The sequence below is a fragment of the Podarcis raffonei genome, chromosome 2, assembly GCF_027172205.1.
Source record: "Podarcis raffonei isolate rPodRaf1 chromosome 2, rPodRaf1.pri, whole genome shotgun sequence".
NCBI lineage: Eukaryota > Metazoa > Chordata > Lepidosauria > Squamata > Lacertidae > Podarcis > Podarcis raffonei.
Genome location: NC_070603.1, coordinates 74,097,355 through 74,113,035, shown reverse-complemented (window position 1 = coordinate 74,113,035; position 15,681 = coordinate 74,097,355). Strand labels below are relative to the sequence as shown.

The window sequence follows — 15,681 nt, the reverse complement described above, 5'->3', positions numbered from 1 at the left end:
TTCTAAGCCTGACTTGTACAAGTTGCAACAGCAAGAGTATAAAGGAGAGCCTTCTGTTTGTTAACTTAATATGCATACCTGCAGCAGCTTCTTAAAAAACAAAAACAACCCAAAATGGTCTTTGCGCCTTGTCTGGCTCTTCCAGGAAAGTGTAGATTCAATTTGGCTGTTGGAATTCCTGCAGACTGTGTGGTCTGAGAGGATTTGTAGACAACGACAAATACATTTAAATTTTATTTTTTATTTAAGCTAGTCCTGCTAGCTAGGGATGATGGGAGTTGTAGTCCAAAACCAGCTAGAGACCCAAATTTGGGAAACCCTGTTCTAGTGTAATATGGGAGGTGGTGCTGGGGGCTTCGGAGAAAAGGAGGAACTGATGAAAAAGGCCTCCCCACTTCCATCAATGGGTGCCAGCATTGGATCGTTGTTGCTTCCATTCACAGAAGGGTAACTTAGGCTCTAAGCCATAATAAATTGGCTTCATTCAGAATAAGGGAGGAAATCTTTAATATTTCTTGCAGTCCAATACTGCATGCTTATGCAACTTCTTTTTCTTATATGGACCATTTTTTAATAGACAGTACTATTTAATTCTCTTTATCTCTTTTCAGCTGGTGAATGCTTATGTGATGACAAGCAGAGAACCACCTTTGAATACCGCTGCCTGTCGACTCCTTTTGGACATCATGCCTGGGCTGGAAACTGCTGTCGTCTTTCAGGAAAAGGTCTCAGATATAAGATGATGCTCACATAACCTTCCTGTTGACCATTTTAGCAGTCTCCACTCTCTCTGCTATTTCTAGAGACTTAGGTAGACAGCGACTATGTTTCAAAGGAGTGAGAAATCAAAAATCTGTTTTAGGGCGCCTTGGAGTCATTATGCCAGCTGTGTAAATTAGTTCACAAAATACAGCGTATAAATTTCACGAATGTTTCCAGCCTAAAAAAGTTTTTAATAGCCTTCTTGTCAATACAGATGTGAATTTCAAATTGTACTTTCAGTCTCTCTGTCTCTCTCTGTCTCTCAAAAAAACAGGTTTTCCATGTTCTGTGGGTCTTTTACCATAAGGATGCAACTCTGAAAACTTGATCATGAGTTGAGGCTTACAGTTGTCTTCTGGGCTGTTTGCAGGTCTCCCAGGAGAAACATTCTCAAACTTCCAAATACATATAATCCCCAGCTGCAATATGTAGTGGGTAGTGGGAAGTGGATGATTCTTGCATGAAATTCCCGAGTTTATGTGACCAGGATCCAAAGAAGTGATATGTGGTTAGAGAAAAAACTTGCTTTGCTGCATTTGCTGTAGCAGTTTGTGCTTCGTGAAGGAGCAAATGGCTGTTCAGTTGAAAAAGGTGACTTTTCCCTCACCAGTAGGTCATCCCACAGCAAAAATAACAAAAGGCTGCTAGTATATGCATATTAGCACTACTTCAGACCTTGATTATACATACGTTCACAGTTCCATTGCTTAGTGGACCTTAGCTATTGTAAGTGTATAATAATACTCTACTGTACACTCATATAATTACAGTGTGATCCTTGTGAAGTCAACAGAAGTGCTTCAGGATTACTGTGGAAAATAATCTACATTAGGTGTTCTAGTTGGAAAATGCTGGCTTACACTTTGGGAAATGTAGGAGGACTTCAGATATTCCCCAATTCTTGATAAGTTTTATTTTTTCCCCCTTTGTATGTGGCTGTGGAGAGGAGAATTTATCTGCTAATATCTGTCCTTCTCCCCATCCCCACTAACTCTAGGAAGGCATAGTTGAGAATCTCTTCAAGTGGGCACGAGAGGCTGATCAACCTCTGAGGACATTTGCAACTGGATTGCTGGGAGGGGCCATGGAGAACCAAGACATTGCTGCTAACTACAGAGATGAGAATTCTCAATTGGTAATACTCATGGCAAATCCGTCACACCCACTGTTAAAAGCAAGCACTTGCAAAGCATAATTGAATCCTAAGACTTTGGGGGGGGTCATTCCTCACAGATGTGATTTCAGAAGTTGCAGTGAATGATGGAAAACTGGAGGGGAATTTGCATGGTTCTGCTTTATAGGAAGTTGCCATACTGTACTTGTCCTTTGCAAATGGAGGAAATAGATTCATATCGGAGTATTGATTCTTAATGTTTCTGCTCTTGGTAGCATATCTCATGCTTATCTGTCCTGTAGCTGGAAATGTGCTTGGTGTGGTGTGTTCATTTCAAAACCTGGAGAAAATGGAGTGATTTATTGTAAAAGTTTGGTTAAGTTTGTAAACTGTCTGTCCACCAAATGTTGCCTAAGGCACTTTGCAGCAATAGCACAAAAATCAAACGCCTATACAAAATAATAATAAAAAACATAAAAACCAGAGCAGAGGAAACACTTCAGTACAATCTGTAGAACAGTGAGCTAAAAGGGATGTCACGAACAGACAGGAACAAATGGGGAGTTGCCTTTAGAATATATGTTTTATTGTTGTAAGTCTCTTTGAGACCTACACAGTGAAAAGCAGGATATAATTTTTAAAACTAACAAAACAAATTGAAATACTGATTTCACATGTTAGTTGTGCAGATCGTTGGTCATAGATGTATTTGCCTGTAATCACCAAAGATCACCAGGTCTTTCTTCCCATGTCCATTTCCCCCTGCACTCCTACAGTAGACAGAAAATGAAAATGAACTGTCTTTGCATGCAAATTGCTTTAAACACAAAAACTATTTTTTTAAAAACCCAAACCCTCCCTCCCTCCTTGCCTTTGGTCCTTTTTTTTTTTTGTGGGAGAAGGGCACATGGGCTGCTTCTCAATCAGAAGCCAGGGTAAAAACGCCTTGTATTTCTCCTTCCCTGGTCTCCTGCAGGCTACTTGACTTGAATTTGCTTATGTGAAAGTGCTGCATCCTTTTCTTTTTGCAACAGGTGGCGTTTGTGCTTCAGCGCTTGAGAGAGCTGCAAGTGAATGAAGTGAACACAAAACACGAAAACAAGCGGCCTAGTCCTCGAAAAGTACCCTCAGACTCTCTGCTGCCTCTGGATGAAGAAGCTGTGGACATGGATTATGGGGAGATGGCTGTGGATGGCGAACAGGAGGAAGTTACCGGGGATATGGAAATCTCATTTAACCTTGACTCAAATCACAAGACTAGTAGTCGGGTGAACTCTGCCACAAAAAAATCAGGGAAGCAACACGAAAGAGAGAATTTCCGGAAAGCAAAACAAAAACTCGGCTTCTCTTCGGAGCCAGAAAGGATGTTTGTTGAACTGTCTAACAGCAGCTGGTCAGAGATGTCTCCTTGGGTGATTGGCACGAACTATACCTTATACCCTTTGACCTCCGCTATAGAGCAAAGGTTAATTCTGCAGTATTTGACTCCCTTAGGGGAGTATCAAGAGGTAGGTATACAAAGGCAAGGAAACAAGCAATGTCTGGATGGGCTCCTTTTATGATCCAATTAAATTGTGGTAATGGGGGACGGTTTGGAATGATGATGATTAAAATTTGTATACCGTCCTTCATCTGAAGATCACAGGGCAGTTCAGAATTCAAAAATTCAAAATGAGAATACAAAAAACCAAAAACAGACCAATCACCCCCTCCCACAAATACATTTAAAAGGCCATAGAATGTTTAATCAGTCAAAGGCCTGGTTATAGAGAAATGATTTCACCTGGCACCTAAAGATATGTAATGAAGGTAGCAGCCGAACCTTCCTGGGGACAACATGCCGCCACAGAAAAGGTTGCCACCCTCCAGACCTTGTGAGGGTGGTACATGAAGCAGTGCCTCAGATGACGGGCTTAATTGCTTGAAGATGTGTCCAGAGCAGGGGTCAGCAACCTTTTTCAGCCATGGGCCGGTTCACCGTCCCTCAGACCATGTGATGGGCCGGACTATATTTTGAAAAAAAAAAATGAACAAATTCCTATGCCCCACAAATAACCCAGAGATGCATTTTAAATAAAAGTACACATTCTACTCATGTAAAAACACGCTGATTCCCAGACCATCTGTGGGCCGGATTGAGAAGGCGATTGGGCCGCATCTGGCCCGTGGGCCTTAGGTTGCCTACCCGTGGTCCAGAGCATCACACAAAGAGCGTGTAAATGAGATAAATGAGATCTTGGAATTGTTTTCTCAGGGGTTTTTTTTGTGACTCTTTGAGTTGAGAGAAGGAGATGTTCCTCTGTAGACAGTGGTGGGAAACCTCTGGCCCCGGGGGCTGAATGTGATCCTCCAGGCTTCTCTGTCCTGTCCTTGAGACTTTTCTAGGCCGTGCTTCTCCCGCAGGCAACACCCTTTGACAGGCCTGTTCTGTATTGTCCTTAAGTGCTGTTGCCTGGGTGGAATGTGTCCTTGAACTCTGCTGGATAGGGAGAATGTGTGTGTGTAGAACAGAGGTTGGCAACCTTATCCAAGGATGGGCCGGTCGACATTCCGTCTGTCAGAGGATGGGCAGGAGCATGTGCGCACATGCGCTCTTCCGGGTCGGAGGAGCACCTGTGCGCGTGCACACACGCTATTTCCAGCGCTCCTCCGACCCGGAAGTACACTGGAAATAGAGTGTGTGCATGCACAGGGGCGCTTCTCTGTCCTCCACGTGTGTGCACATGCTATTTCTGGCGCACATCCGGGTTGGAGGAGCGCCCGTGCGCATGTGCACAGGTGCCATCAACCCAGAGGTCAGTTGCTGCGCCGGTAAGAGCAGGTGGGGGGTGGTGGCAGGGATCGCCATGGGCCAGTTAGACAAACCTCATGGACCGCTACCGGCCCATGGGGCTTAGGTTGCCGACCCCTGGTGTAGAAGCATCTTCCTTTGGCATGGCTGGAGTGTAGCCCCCTGTCCGAAGGTCAGAGTTGCATTCATTGCTCTACCCAGGGGTATATGGTCCCTGGAAGGTGGTCCATGAGGGAATGTGGCTCTTAGACTGAAAAAGGTTCCCCACCCCTGCAATTTAATAATTTGAACATATGAATGAGAGTTAACTATTTAGAAGAAGTGCTGAAAAGATGCATTTATTAGCTTTCTTTACTGCCTTTCCTTCAGTGGCGCAATGCATATTTTGACAGGAGGCTCTTGTCTCCCTTTCTTGAACAACCACCTTCATCTAAAATTGTTGAGAAGGAACTTGTTAGCTGAGTCGTAAGAAATACAAGGTAGTGTTGGTCACTTGACAGAGATGGATCTTGATTGTTGTCAGTATTTGCTTGCCTTTAAACTTAAGGGGAAGGGAAATGATACTGTTGAAAATGCTCTCCACAAAAATTTTTCAACAGTGAACTAATCTTTTACTTTTCTCAGCTGCTTCCCATCTTTATGCAACTTGGATCAAGAGACCTAATGATGTTCTATATTGATTTGAAACGGACCAATGATGTACTGCTCACCTTTGAAGCCCTGAAGGTAAAATGACAGCAGAGCAAATTGCTTGTTAACAAGTGGTGATTCTGTGCCAATTATTTTTTTCCGTGTCAGTTATTGAAATAAATAATTTTGGACCTGATATCTAGTTAAGTAGTGCCAAAGTTGCATTCTGAGTTCTTGTGTTTTTGCTCTTAAGTTTGATTGAGGCAACCTTCATCTGCTCTTTTCTTAATGGGGTCAACGATTATCTGTTTTATTAAGTATATTTCCTCTGACTGCTTTGGTCTATTTATTTTATTTATTTAAAACACGTCTATACTGCCTTTTATTCAAAATTTCAAGTCAGTTCACAACAATGTGAATATTCATTAAAATACTGTGTTTAAGGCTACATTTATATAGATTTTTTTAAAAAATAAAAAACCTAGAATTCAGATTTAGCCTTGATTCTAATCCTGATGCTGCTGTGCTTACTTGAATGCATTTCTTAACTTCTCAGCGCTTCATATCCTCAGCCTTTCACATTCTGTCATCAAAGTGTTTCTTCAAGGCAAAATAAAATTGCAGTGTTAATATTCTCCCTTTGGTCTTGGAAGCGAGCCAGTCCAGAGTCTTTTTGTGGGCCAAGAAAGGCTTCAAATTTGAGTGATGCAGTCCCAGATAAATTTGCTATCCAGCTGCTTTGAATCAGTCAGCTGTTTCCTTGGTGCTGCACCCAGATCTTCATATTATGTGGTTGTCTCCTGCTGCTTGTGTTGTTCCACTAAATTTAATGGGACATAAAATGGTTTTCTCCCAAGTTCTGCTACTGCTGCTGCCTTGAGATGAGACTGCAGAACATTGGTGCTATTTTACACTTTAAATCCTTTGCAAGAGAGAAGAGACATTTTCCTTGCTCAGAATTGCCTTGTGTTTTACTTTTGAAATGCATAGACATGCAAAACAAACTTTTGTCTTCTTAAATTGTAGGAAAGTATCTGATGGCTGCTTTACAGAGTTGATAAAGCTATTTATAGGCGATTGAGTTAGAAGGTGGTGATGTTATACCAAGGCCATCTTTTTGCTCTCAGGCAGGTGCAGTCCAAGAAGGCAATATCCTCTTTCCTTTACCACTCTGTGCAAATTGCAGAGAAGAGCATTTCACTGGTATCAGAGAACTCCAAGGGTTTGTTAGTGGATTTCTATATTGACTTTGGGTTTCTGTTCGCAGTATTTGGCATCACTGCTGCTCCACAACAAGTTTGCAACAGAGTTTGTTGCTCATGGAGGAGTGCAGAAGCTGCTGGAGATTCCTCGTCCTTCCATGGCAGCTACAGGTGTCTCCATGTGCTTATATTATTTGTCTTACAATCAGGATGCCATGGAAAGGGTAAGATTCCATTCTGCTAACAGAAATTGTAGGTATTTAAAATACAGTGGGGCTGCATTGGGAGGAGGAAACAGTAAAAATTGAGTTCCCTCCCTTTTGCAAGCAAATTTGCTTTTGCCAGCACAAAACAACTGTTGAATACTACCTAGCAGGTTCCTCTTTGGGTGGATTCACACAACCACACTTTTCACATGCCGACTGGAATTATTTCTTGATCTTTTGACACCTCCATCAAATGTTGGCTTTTCCTCATATGCTGTTTTCAACATGCTCATGTGGCTGCTGTTTAATGGGATACTGGTTTTTCAGTCATCAGTTGACTGCAAGAATCCACCTCAACTCAGCAAGAGTGCAGAAAGTGAGATCAGATCAACAGGCTCTGATGCCGGCCCTGTTAACTTCAGCGTTCGGGAGTCAACTTCATAGGTTTCTTGCTCTGAAGCTAAAGTGGAGGCAAGCCCCACGCTCACTGAGCTCAAGAGTAAATCAATGGATCAATGGGTCAAATCAGTGGATCCTTTGGGTGTCACCCACACAGCGTAACCCATAAATATAATACAGTCATACCTTGGTTCTTGAACACCTTGGTACTCCTATGTTTTGGCTCCTGAACACTGAAAACCTGGAAGTAAGTGTTCCGGTTTTCGAACGTTTTCAGAAGCCGAACATCCAGTGTGGCTTCTGCTTGAGTGCAGGAAGCTCCTGCAGCCAAACGGAAGCCGTGCCTCAGTTTTCTAACCTTTTGGACGTCGAATGGACTTCTGGAACGGATTATGTTTGACAACTAAGGTACGACTGTATCAAACTTTTTTGAGCTTGGTACATTTAGCACTTTGAAAGGAATTTGAGAGTGATTGCAAAGATCTTTGCTATCCTTCCCAATTGGCATCATAAACGTGTTGTATGTGCTTCTGAATTTTGTCACAACCATTTCCCCTACGTTCTTACCTTTTAAGCATACTTCACAGACATTCTTATTAAACGCCTGGTTTGATTTTGTTAGTTAGCTGCTTTATGTTTTAACTCTGATCTATTATTCACTAGTTGCTTATTCCAACCACCATCTTAAGCAAGAATGCAAAAAGTTTTTTAAGTGTGACTGCAGCTGAGACTGCAAGTGTGACTGAATTATTAGATAGTCTGTTGCTTACTGTGGGGGCATTGCTGAGGGTTAAAACAGAAACTACGTGTTGTTTCATGAACGTAAGTGAGGATTGTCCTTGCATCTTTTTGTTCTTAGGTCTGCATGCATCCCCACGTGTTATCAGATGTTGTGAACTACACCTTGTGGTTGATGGAATGCTCTCATGCCTCGGGCTGCTGCCATGCTACCATGTTCTTCTCTATTTGTTTTTCATTCCGTGCGGTCTTGGAGCTCTTCGATAGGCATGATGGCTTACGGCGCCTTGTTAACTTGGTAAGTGTTAAAGCAGTTTCATATTTTCAGGTGCTTTCTCAGAACATCTAAAAGTGGGATTGGGGTGCCACTGCCAAGTCTTCTGCGCCTCAGCTGGTCCTGCAAGGCCAGAGGTGGGGAACTGGATGCGGACGGTGGGCCAGAAGTCTTACCTCCCTGTGAGTCATCTCTGATAGGTTGGAGGGGCTGTCAATCACCTGACATCAGTAGGAGCAGTTGACAACTTCAGAGGGATTCCCTCTCAGTGCCCATCAGATGACTTCATCCCAGTGAACTTCCATTTGCAGCCAATCCCAGCCATGTTTTTATCTGCCCCATACCTGACGTCACATATGATGTCAAGTGTTGGGCAGATGGGTGTGATTTGAGCAAAATAGTCTCATTTAGGAACCTTGCTGGACCTAAGTAGGCCTGAGGGTTGGCAGTTCCTCACTGCTGCTATATAAGGTATTCCCTTTCTTCCATCATTTATAGAATATTCTGCTTCTCTGCAATAGATTGAATGGAGGAGATGGCAGGGAGACTGCAGAAGGCCAGCTGCATAACCTGTTTAGAAATCTGCCTAAGAACTCTTGTTGTAAACCAGAATTCCTCTTTTCTACAAAGCCTTAAAGCAAGGCTATTTGAAAGTGAAATGAAACTTGGCAAAGCTTCTCTTCCTGGCCATGTGGGCAGAAGAGAGGGTGGGTGCTGAGTCTTAGGCTTTGGTCACACTTGTGAACTCTCACTCCCTAGCGTTAAACCATGTTTTAGCATTATGTGTGAACATGGCCACAGTGTGACTGTTACCAGCACCAGCATGCTTTGGGACATCTATATTTCCCCTTCTTTCTATCCATGCTTCTCTTCACTGGCTGTAACTTATCCTCCTAATCTTGTCATTGGATGAGCATGTGATACTTTATATTGTACATTGGTTTAACTTTTTCTGATTATTAATTGTTTTTATATGTTTGGATTTTATTTTGTTAACTCACTTTGATACCTTTTTGGTATAAAGTGACTAACAAATGTAAATAGTAATTAAAAACAACTTAATATATGTAACATTTCCGAGATCCTCAGGCAGTTAATTAATAGTATTTTATATATATATGTAATATTTTTATTAATTTTAACATACTAAAATTTTAGACATACCACACAAATTATTTTACATATATCCTTATTTGGACTTCCTTCAGCATCTCTGATAGCCTTCCGTCTTAATTATTTCTCCTGCATTTCTTAACTTAATATTGCCTTTACATTTTCTAACAAATCATTTCTTCCTTTCCATTTTTACAATATTTCTTAAACTACTCCTCACAGAGCTTCTTGTAGTCCTACAAACGTAATTTGATCATCACAAATACTTTTCAGATACTCAGTAAATTTAGTCCAGTCTTCGGTAAACCTCTGGTCTCGCCAGTCTCGGATCCTTCCTGTTAGCTTGTCTAATTCTGCGTAGTCCATCAATTTCATCCTCCATTCTTCTAATGTTGGTAATTCTTCTTGCTTCCATTTTTGGGCCAATAATATTCTTGCTGCTGTTACTGCATATAAAAACAACTTACAGTCTTTCCTTTTTATATCATTTCCAACAATACCTAAAAGAAATGCTTCTGGCTTTTTAATAAAAGTATATTTCAACATTTTTTTCAACTCATTATATATCATCTCCCAGAAGCATTTCACCTTTTTACATTCCCACCACATATGATAAAATGATCCTTCTTTTTCTTTACATTTTCAACATTTATTGCTAACTTTATACATTTTTGCTAACTTAACTGGTGTGATGTACCATCTATACATCATCTTCATCACGTTTTCTTTCAATGCATTACATGCAGTAAATCTCAAACCTTCTTTCCATAATTTGACCCACTCACTTAATTGAATATTATATCCTAAATCTTTTGCCCAATGAATCATCACTGATTTTACTTCCTCGTCCTTCAAGTGCCACTCCAGCAGTAGTTTATACATTTTTGACAGAATTTTAAAATCATTAAAAATATGGAACACTTCACGAATTTGCGTGTCATCCTTGCGCAGGGGCCATGCTAATCTTCTCTGTATCGTTCCAATTTTAGTATAAGTGCTGCCGAAGCAAGCACGGCAGTTAATTAATAGTAGTGGTAAAGGTAAAAGTAATCTTTGCTGCTGTCTTAGAGTCCGATTTAGAGAGAACTATGGTCTGTGGTGATAAAATGAACAGATTATTGAGATAGTTTCTTCTTTAGCAATTAAAGTAGAGAGTTTGGTTTACTGCACTGCATGTAAAGGACAAAGCCAGTAAAAATGGAATAACGCTCCTTCCCTTGTGCTTCTCCATTTTCCTGATTCAATCTTTCTGGGTATGTTACATAATATTTTTTAAAAAGTGAACAGTGATTCTTTAATTGCAAATGAACAAACTGGCTCATTTTATGAGAGTTGCTTTGTCAGGTTGCCTATATGTATTGAAAGCTCTGGCAGTTAATGCAGCTTCTTGGCACAGGTTTTCTTTGGCTGATCTACCGTATTTTTCGCTCTATAACACGCACCCGACCATAACACGCACGTAGTTTTTAGAGGAGGAAAATCCGCAGGCATGCCACCCGTAGGCATTCCCTCCATAACACGCACAGACATTTCCCCTTACTTTCTAGGAGGAAAAAAGTGAGTGTTATGGTGCAAAAAATACGGTAATTCTTTTATTTGAGTGAAAAAATAAGACAATAAGCCTTTAGGTGTGGGAAATAACATAATGGCAAATATGTTTCTTTTTCGTTGTAGATTAGCACTCTTGATATCTTAAACCTGCAAACCCAAGGTGCACTACTAAGCGACGATGAGATTTTTGCCAGCCGCCAGACTGGGAAACACACTTGCATGGCCATGCGCAGGTATTTTGAGGCTCATCTTGCCATCAAAGTGGAACAGGTGAAGCAGTCACTCCAGCGCACTGAAGGTGGCATCCTGGTCCATCCGCAGCCTCCATATAAGGTGAGGAGTGTGTTTTGTAGAGGTATAGGAACTTTTTGATCCTGTCACCCTTTAGATATTCTTGCAAAAAAATGTCAAAAAAGTCATGTTAGTCAAATCTGATAAACTGACTGTGCTGAATGACTTGTGCTGTCCATGTTTTGGTAGCTTTGTGGAATGATTTCTGACAGTTCTTTGTGGAGCTGATTTTAAATGGATGTAGGGAGCACATTATGCTAGTTCTTGCTCAGTCACACTACCCTTGATTTTTTTTGAGGGCCCCTCCCCATTCCTCTTGTGGAAATCACTTTCATGGGTAGTTCCTTTGTTCCCCCTCCCCTTTTATGATTTTCTGCCATTTGCTGTTTAGGCAAGCTTTCCAGCAGCATCCATAGTTTTTATTCCCGGATTTTAATCTGCCGTACTGTATTTTAGTACATTTTTAGATCGTTGGGCTTTAGTGTTTGTGTTCAGAATTCTTTGTGCATTTATTTATTTAGCAGAATAGTAAATCTCAAATATTTTAAACTGATAGATACTAAGCCTGAAGCCCTGTTTTCAGGATTGCTTTCTCCTGCATGAGCCTTGAGATCAGCAGATGAAGCTTTGTTCCAACTGTGTGAGATTAGATCCTCAAGGTGTGAGCGGGGCACGACTTTACTTGCAGTGTCACCACAATTCTGGATCTCCCTTTTCTGAAAGCCGCTATTGAGTTTAAGAAGCGTACTTTTTCTTAAGTCACACAAGTAATTGATGATGTTAAAAGACTTCTTGAATGCTACCTTCTCCTTTCAGGCTTGTTCCTACACGCATGAACAGATTGTAGAGATGATGGAGTTCCTAATAGAATATGGGCCAGGACAGCTCTATTGGGATCCAGCAGAGGTCTTCCTCAAGCTGTCTTGTGTGCAGCTCATGCTCCAACTTATTTCAATAGCATGCAACTGGAAGACCTACTATGCTAGGTGAGAGAATTGAACATGGTAACTCACTGCTTGCTTGCATAGTCATTTGCCCCAGGCGAGTGTCTGCCCACATGCATGCTCTTCTAGCGCGGAATGACTGCTGGTGTAATGGATTTGTGTTATTTTATGTAGCTGATCTTTGCCTTAAAAGGGTTCCACAACCGCTTGCTTTCGTTTTCTAGGAATGACACAGTGCGTTACGCTCTGGATGTTCTGGCCATCCTTACTGTGGTTCCTAAAATCCAGTTGCAGTTAGCAGAGGCGGTAGATACGGTGGATGAGGGAGGAACTTCTATTTCCATTGTGGGTATGTAGAACTTGACCTTTTCAGTCGCTTTCCATCCTTAACTTTATAAATCTCTTCACTGGTTGCTGAAATTTTCAGTGAGCTTTACACTGCCTCCTATACTAGGCAGGAGGCACTAGATGCCTTTGAATGCCATTTGCTGGGAATCATGGATGGAGAGGGCGCTGTTGCTCAGGTCCTGCTTTGAGGCTACTTGTGGACATCTGGTTGACTGCTCTAAGACCAGAGTGCTGGAGCAGGTAGGCCATAGGCCTCATCCAGCAGGGCTGTTTGTAGGTTCTTATATACTGTTGTGTCCTATTTGGACAGACGACTGATCCAGTGTGTAAATCCTTCCTTTTTTGTTAGGTATCAGCATCATTCTGGGGCTTGCTGAAGGAGAATTCTTTATCCACGATGCAGAAATCCAGAAGTCAGCCCTTCAGATTATTATTAACTGTGTGTGCGGCCCAGATAACCGCATCTCCAGCATTGGCAAATTCATCTCTGGCACCCCACGCCGGATGCTCCCCCAGGCACCCAGGAGCGGCGAGCACACCCTGGCCAAGATGTGGAACGTAGTGCAGTCCAACAACGGCATCAAGGTGCTGCTGTCTCTGCTGTCTGTGAAAATGCCCATTACAGATGCGGACCAGATCCGAGCGTTGGCCTGCAAAGCCTTGGTTGGGTTATCCCGGAGCAGTACGGTCCGGCAGATCATCAGCAAGTTGCCTCTCTTCAGCAGCTGCCAGATCCAGCAGCTGATGAAGGAGCCTGTGCTCCAGGATAAGCGCAGCGAGCACGTGAAGTTTTGCAAGTATGCCGCTGAGCTGATTGAGCGGGTCTCTGGGAAACCCTTGCTGATTGGGACAGACGTCTCCTTGGCTCGACTTCAGAAAGCAGACGTTGTGGCTCAGTCGAGGATTTCGTTTCCCGAGAAGGAGCTGCTGCTTTTGATCAGGAACCATCTCATCTCTAAAGGGCTGGGAGAAACTGCTACCATCCTTACCAAGGAGGCGGATCTACCCATGACGGCTGCTTCTCATTCCTCCGCCTTCACCCCTGTTCCTGCTGCCGCCTCTCCTGTGCCTCTGCCTCGTACCCCTCGTATAGCGAATGGCATTTCTGCCCGGTTGACTAACCACCCTTCTGTGGTTCCTGCTGCTTCCTCTGTCCATGCCCAGCCAAGGCAGACTGCCTGCCAGGGCTCGCTTGCTCTCCCGGGGCCATCTCAGGCCACCAGCTCTCCAGTGATTGGCAGGATTAGCTTTGTTCGAGAGAGGCCGTCTCCCTGCAATGGCAGGAAGATTAGAGTGCTTCGGCAAAAATCAGACCATGGCGCCTACAGCCAGAGCCCAGCTATCAAAAAGCAGCTGGACAGGCACCTCCCTTCCCCTCCCACGCTGGACAGTATAATCACAGAGTACCTTAGGGAACAGCATGCTCGCTGCAAGAACCCTGTGGCCACTTGCCCTCCTTTCTCTCTTTTTACACCCCACCAGTGTCCTGAGCCAAAACAGAGGCGCCAAGCGCCAACTAACTTTACCTCGCGGCTGTCACGCAGGGCGGCCTTTCCAAAGTACGGCGGGGTGGATGGCGGGTGCTTTGATAGGCACCTTATATTCAGCAGGTAAGCAAGATGCTTTTTCTCAATTCCTTTGCATCTTTGGATCCAGCTTTCCAAAAGGTAGACTTGAGTACCTATATGCATTTTGGATGAAACCTGTGGCTTTGTATCCCATTCCTTGTTTTTCCATCTACCGACAGTTTTCTCCAGCATCTTCCACGTTTGGAGCATTCATAGATATTTCCATTCCCTTTAGATGGCAGTCATTATTTCCAACCTGGCAATTTATCATATACAGTTTTTAAGCTTCATCTTCGTTTGGTCATTTGCCAACCCTCCTCTTGCGTTTTTAACAGCTCGCTTTCTTACTCAGTTGCACTTTGATTTCCCAGGTTCCGTCCAATTTCTGTCTTCCGGGAAGCAAATGAAGATGAGAGTGGCTTCACGTGTTGTGCATTTTCTGCGCGGGAGCGATTCCTGATGCTGGGCACTTGCACGGGGCACCTGAAACTCTACAACGTCTTCAGTGGGCAGGAGGAGGCCAGCTATAAGTGCCACAACTCTGCCATCACACACCTTGAGCCTTCTAGGGTAAGGAACAGTGACAGTGGGCCTCTGCATCACAGCAACCTTGGGATACAGGGGTTAGTCAAGTCTTCCTTCAGAAAAGGATGCAGAGCTAAGCCAGGAAAGAACATAAACCTCTCCTCTAATTGGGGATTGTTTATAAACAAGACATGCTTCATATCCTGTCCCCTATTCCATTGTTTCTCTCACTTTGTCATCTTGTCCCAGCTCTTGCCAACCTAGAAGTTCGAAAGCACACCAGAGCGAGTAGATAAATGGGTACCGCTGCAAAGAGAGGTAAACGGCATTTCTGTGGGCTCTGGCTTCCATCACTGTGGTCCATTGTTCCAGTAACGGTTTAGTCATGCTGGCCTGGAAACCTGTCTGTGGACAAACGCCAGCTCCCTTGGCCTGAAAGCAGAGATGAGCACTGCACCCCATAGACAAATTTGATTGGACTTAACCTTCCAGGGGTCCTTTACCTTTACCTTTTACCTTACTACAGTGTACCCTTCCATTGGGTGTTATGGTGTGAATATATTAGTGTAAGTGGGCATTTTTAGTGATTGCTTTCTGTAATTTGTCATAGGTCTCCAAATTTCCAGTATATTATTATTCAAGCCGCTTGTGAGTAATACAGAATTATAGCAAGGGGAGGGGCAAAATGTTACCTGTCAGTTTCAGTCTCATCCAGTATTTCTTGGCAGGGGAAGAGAGATCAGTCGTTATGCATGGATACAACAACAACAGTATTTGGGAGGGAGATGAGGCTGATGGGTTTAATATGTATTTAAACAGGAAAAATGCTTTTCTATAAAATCTGAAAGTGTGAAAGTTTGCGGGAGAGTTTGCTGTGCATTATAAGAGCATAAGAGCCCTGTTGGATCAAGCCAAAGACACATCTAGCTCAGCATCCTGTTCTCACAAGTTACCAACCAGATGTCTAGAGGAAGCCTGCAGGCAGGGCACAAGTCCTACAGCAACTCTCTCCCACTCGTGATTGCCAGCAGTTGCTGCTGCTGCTGCTGCTGGTGGTGGTGATGATAATGAAGCCTTGCTCAGAAAAGGTCATTTGGAGTGGCCACTTACCCCAAACGACTGATCAGATGATCATTGGGTTTACCTGCATGACAAATGTGGTGACGTTGGCTGTTAGACTGCCAATATTGTTACCTACCCAAAATGTTGTTTGCATCGTGGCGCA

At 43.1% G+C, this 15,681-nt stretch overlaps 1 protein-coding gene and 1 non-coding gene across 6 annotated transcripts in view; one reads left to right on the top strand and one right to left on the bottom strand.

Moving 5' to 3' along the window:
* DCAF1 (DDB1 and CUL4 associated factor 1) overlaps positions 1-15,681 on the top strand; it is a 54,501-nt gene that overhangs the window by 16,397 nt on the left and 22,423 nt on the right. For all 5 annotated transcript variants that reach the window (XM_053377470.1, XM_053377469.1, XM_053377467.1 and 2 more), the window contains 11 exons: positions 612-725; positions 1,760-1,897; positions 2,911-3,384; positions 5,292-5,393; positions 6,565-6,723; positions 7,964-8,140; positions 10,904-11,113; positions 11,888-12,057; positions 12,240-12,364; positions 12,713-13,973; positions 14,303-14,501. In XM_053377470.1, coding sequence (XP_053233445.1) covers positions 612-725; positions 1,760-1,897; positions 2,911-3,384; positions 5,292-5,393; positions 6,565-6,723; positions 7,964-8,140; positions 10,904-11,113; positions 11,888-12,057; positions 12,240-12,364; positions 12,713-13,973; positions 14,303-14,501 — 3,129 coding nt within the window. The remainder of the gene's footprint in view (positions 1-611; positions 726-1,759; positions 1,898-2,910; positions 3,385-5,291; positions 5,394-6,564; positions 6,724-7,963; positions 8,141-10,903; positions 11,114-11,887; positions 12,058-12,239; positions 12,365-12,712; positions 13,974-14,302; positions 14,502-15,681) is intronic.
* LOC128409674 (U6 spliceosomal RNA) lies at positions 10,136-10,242 on the bottom strand. The gene has a single exon (XR_008329286.1). It is a non-coding gene; the product is annotated as a U6 spliceosomal RNA (small nuclear RNA).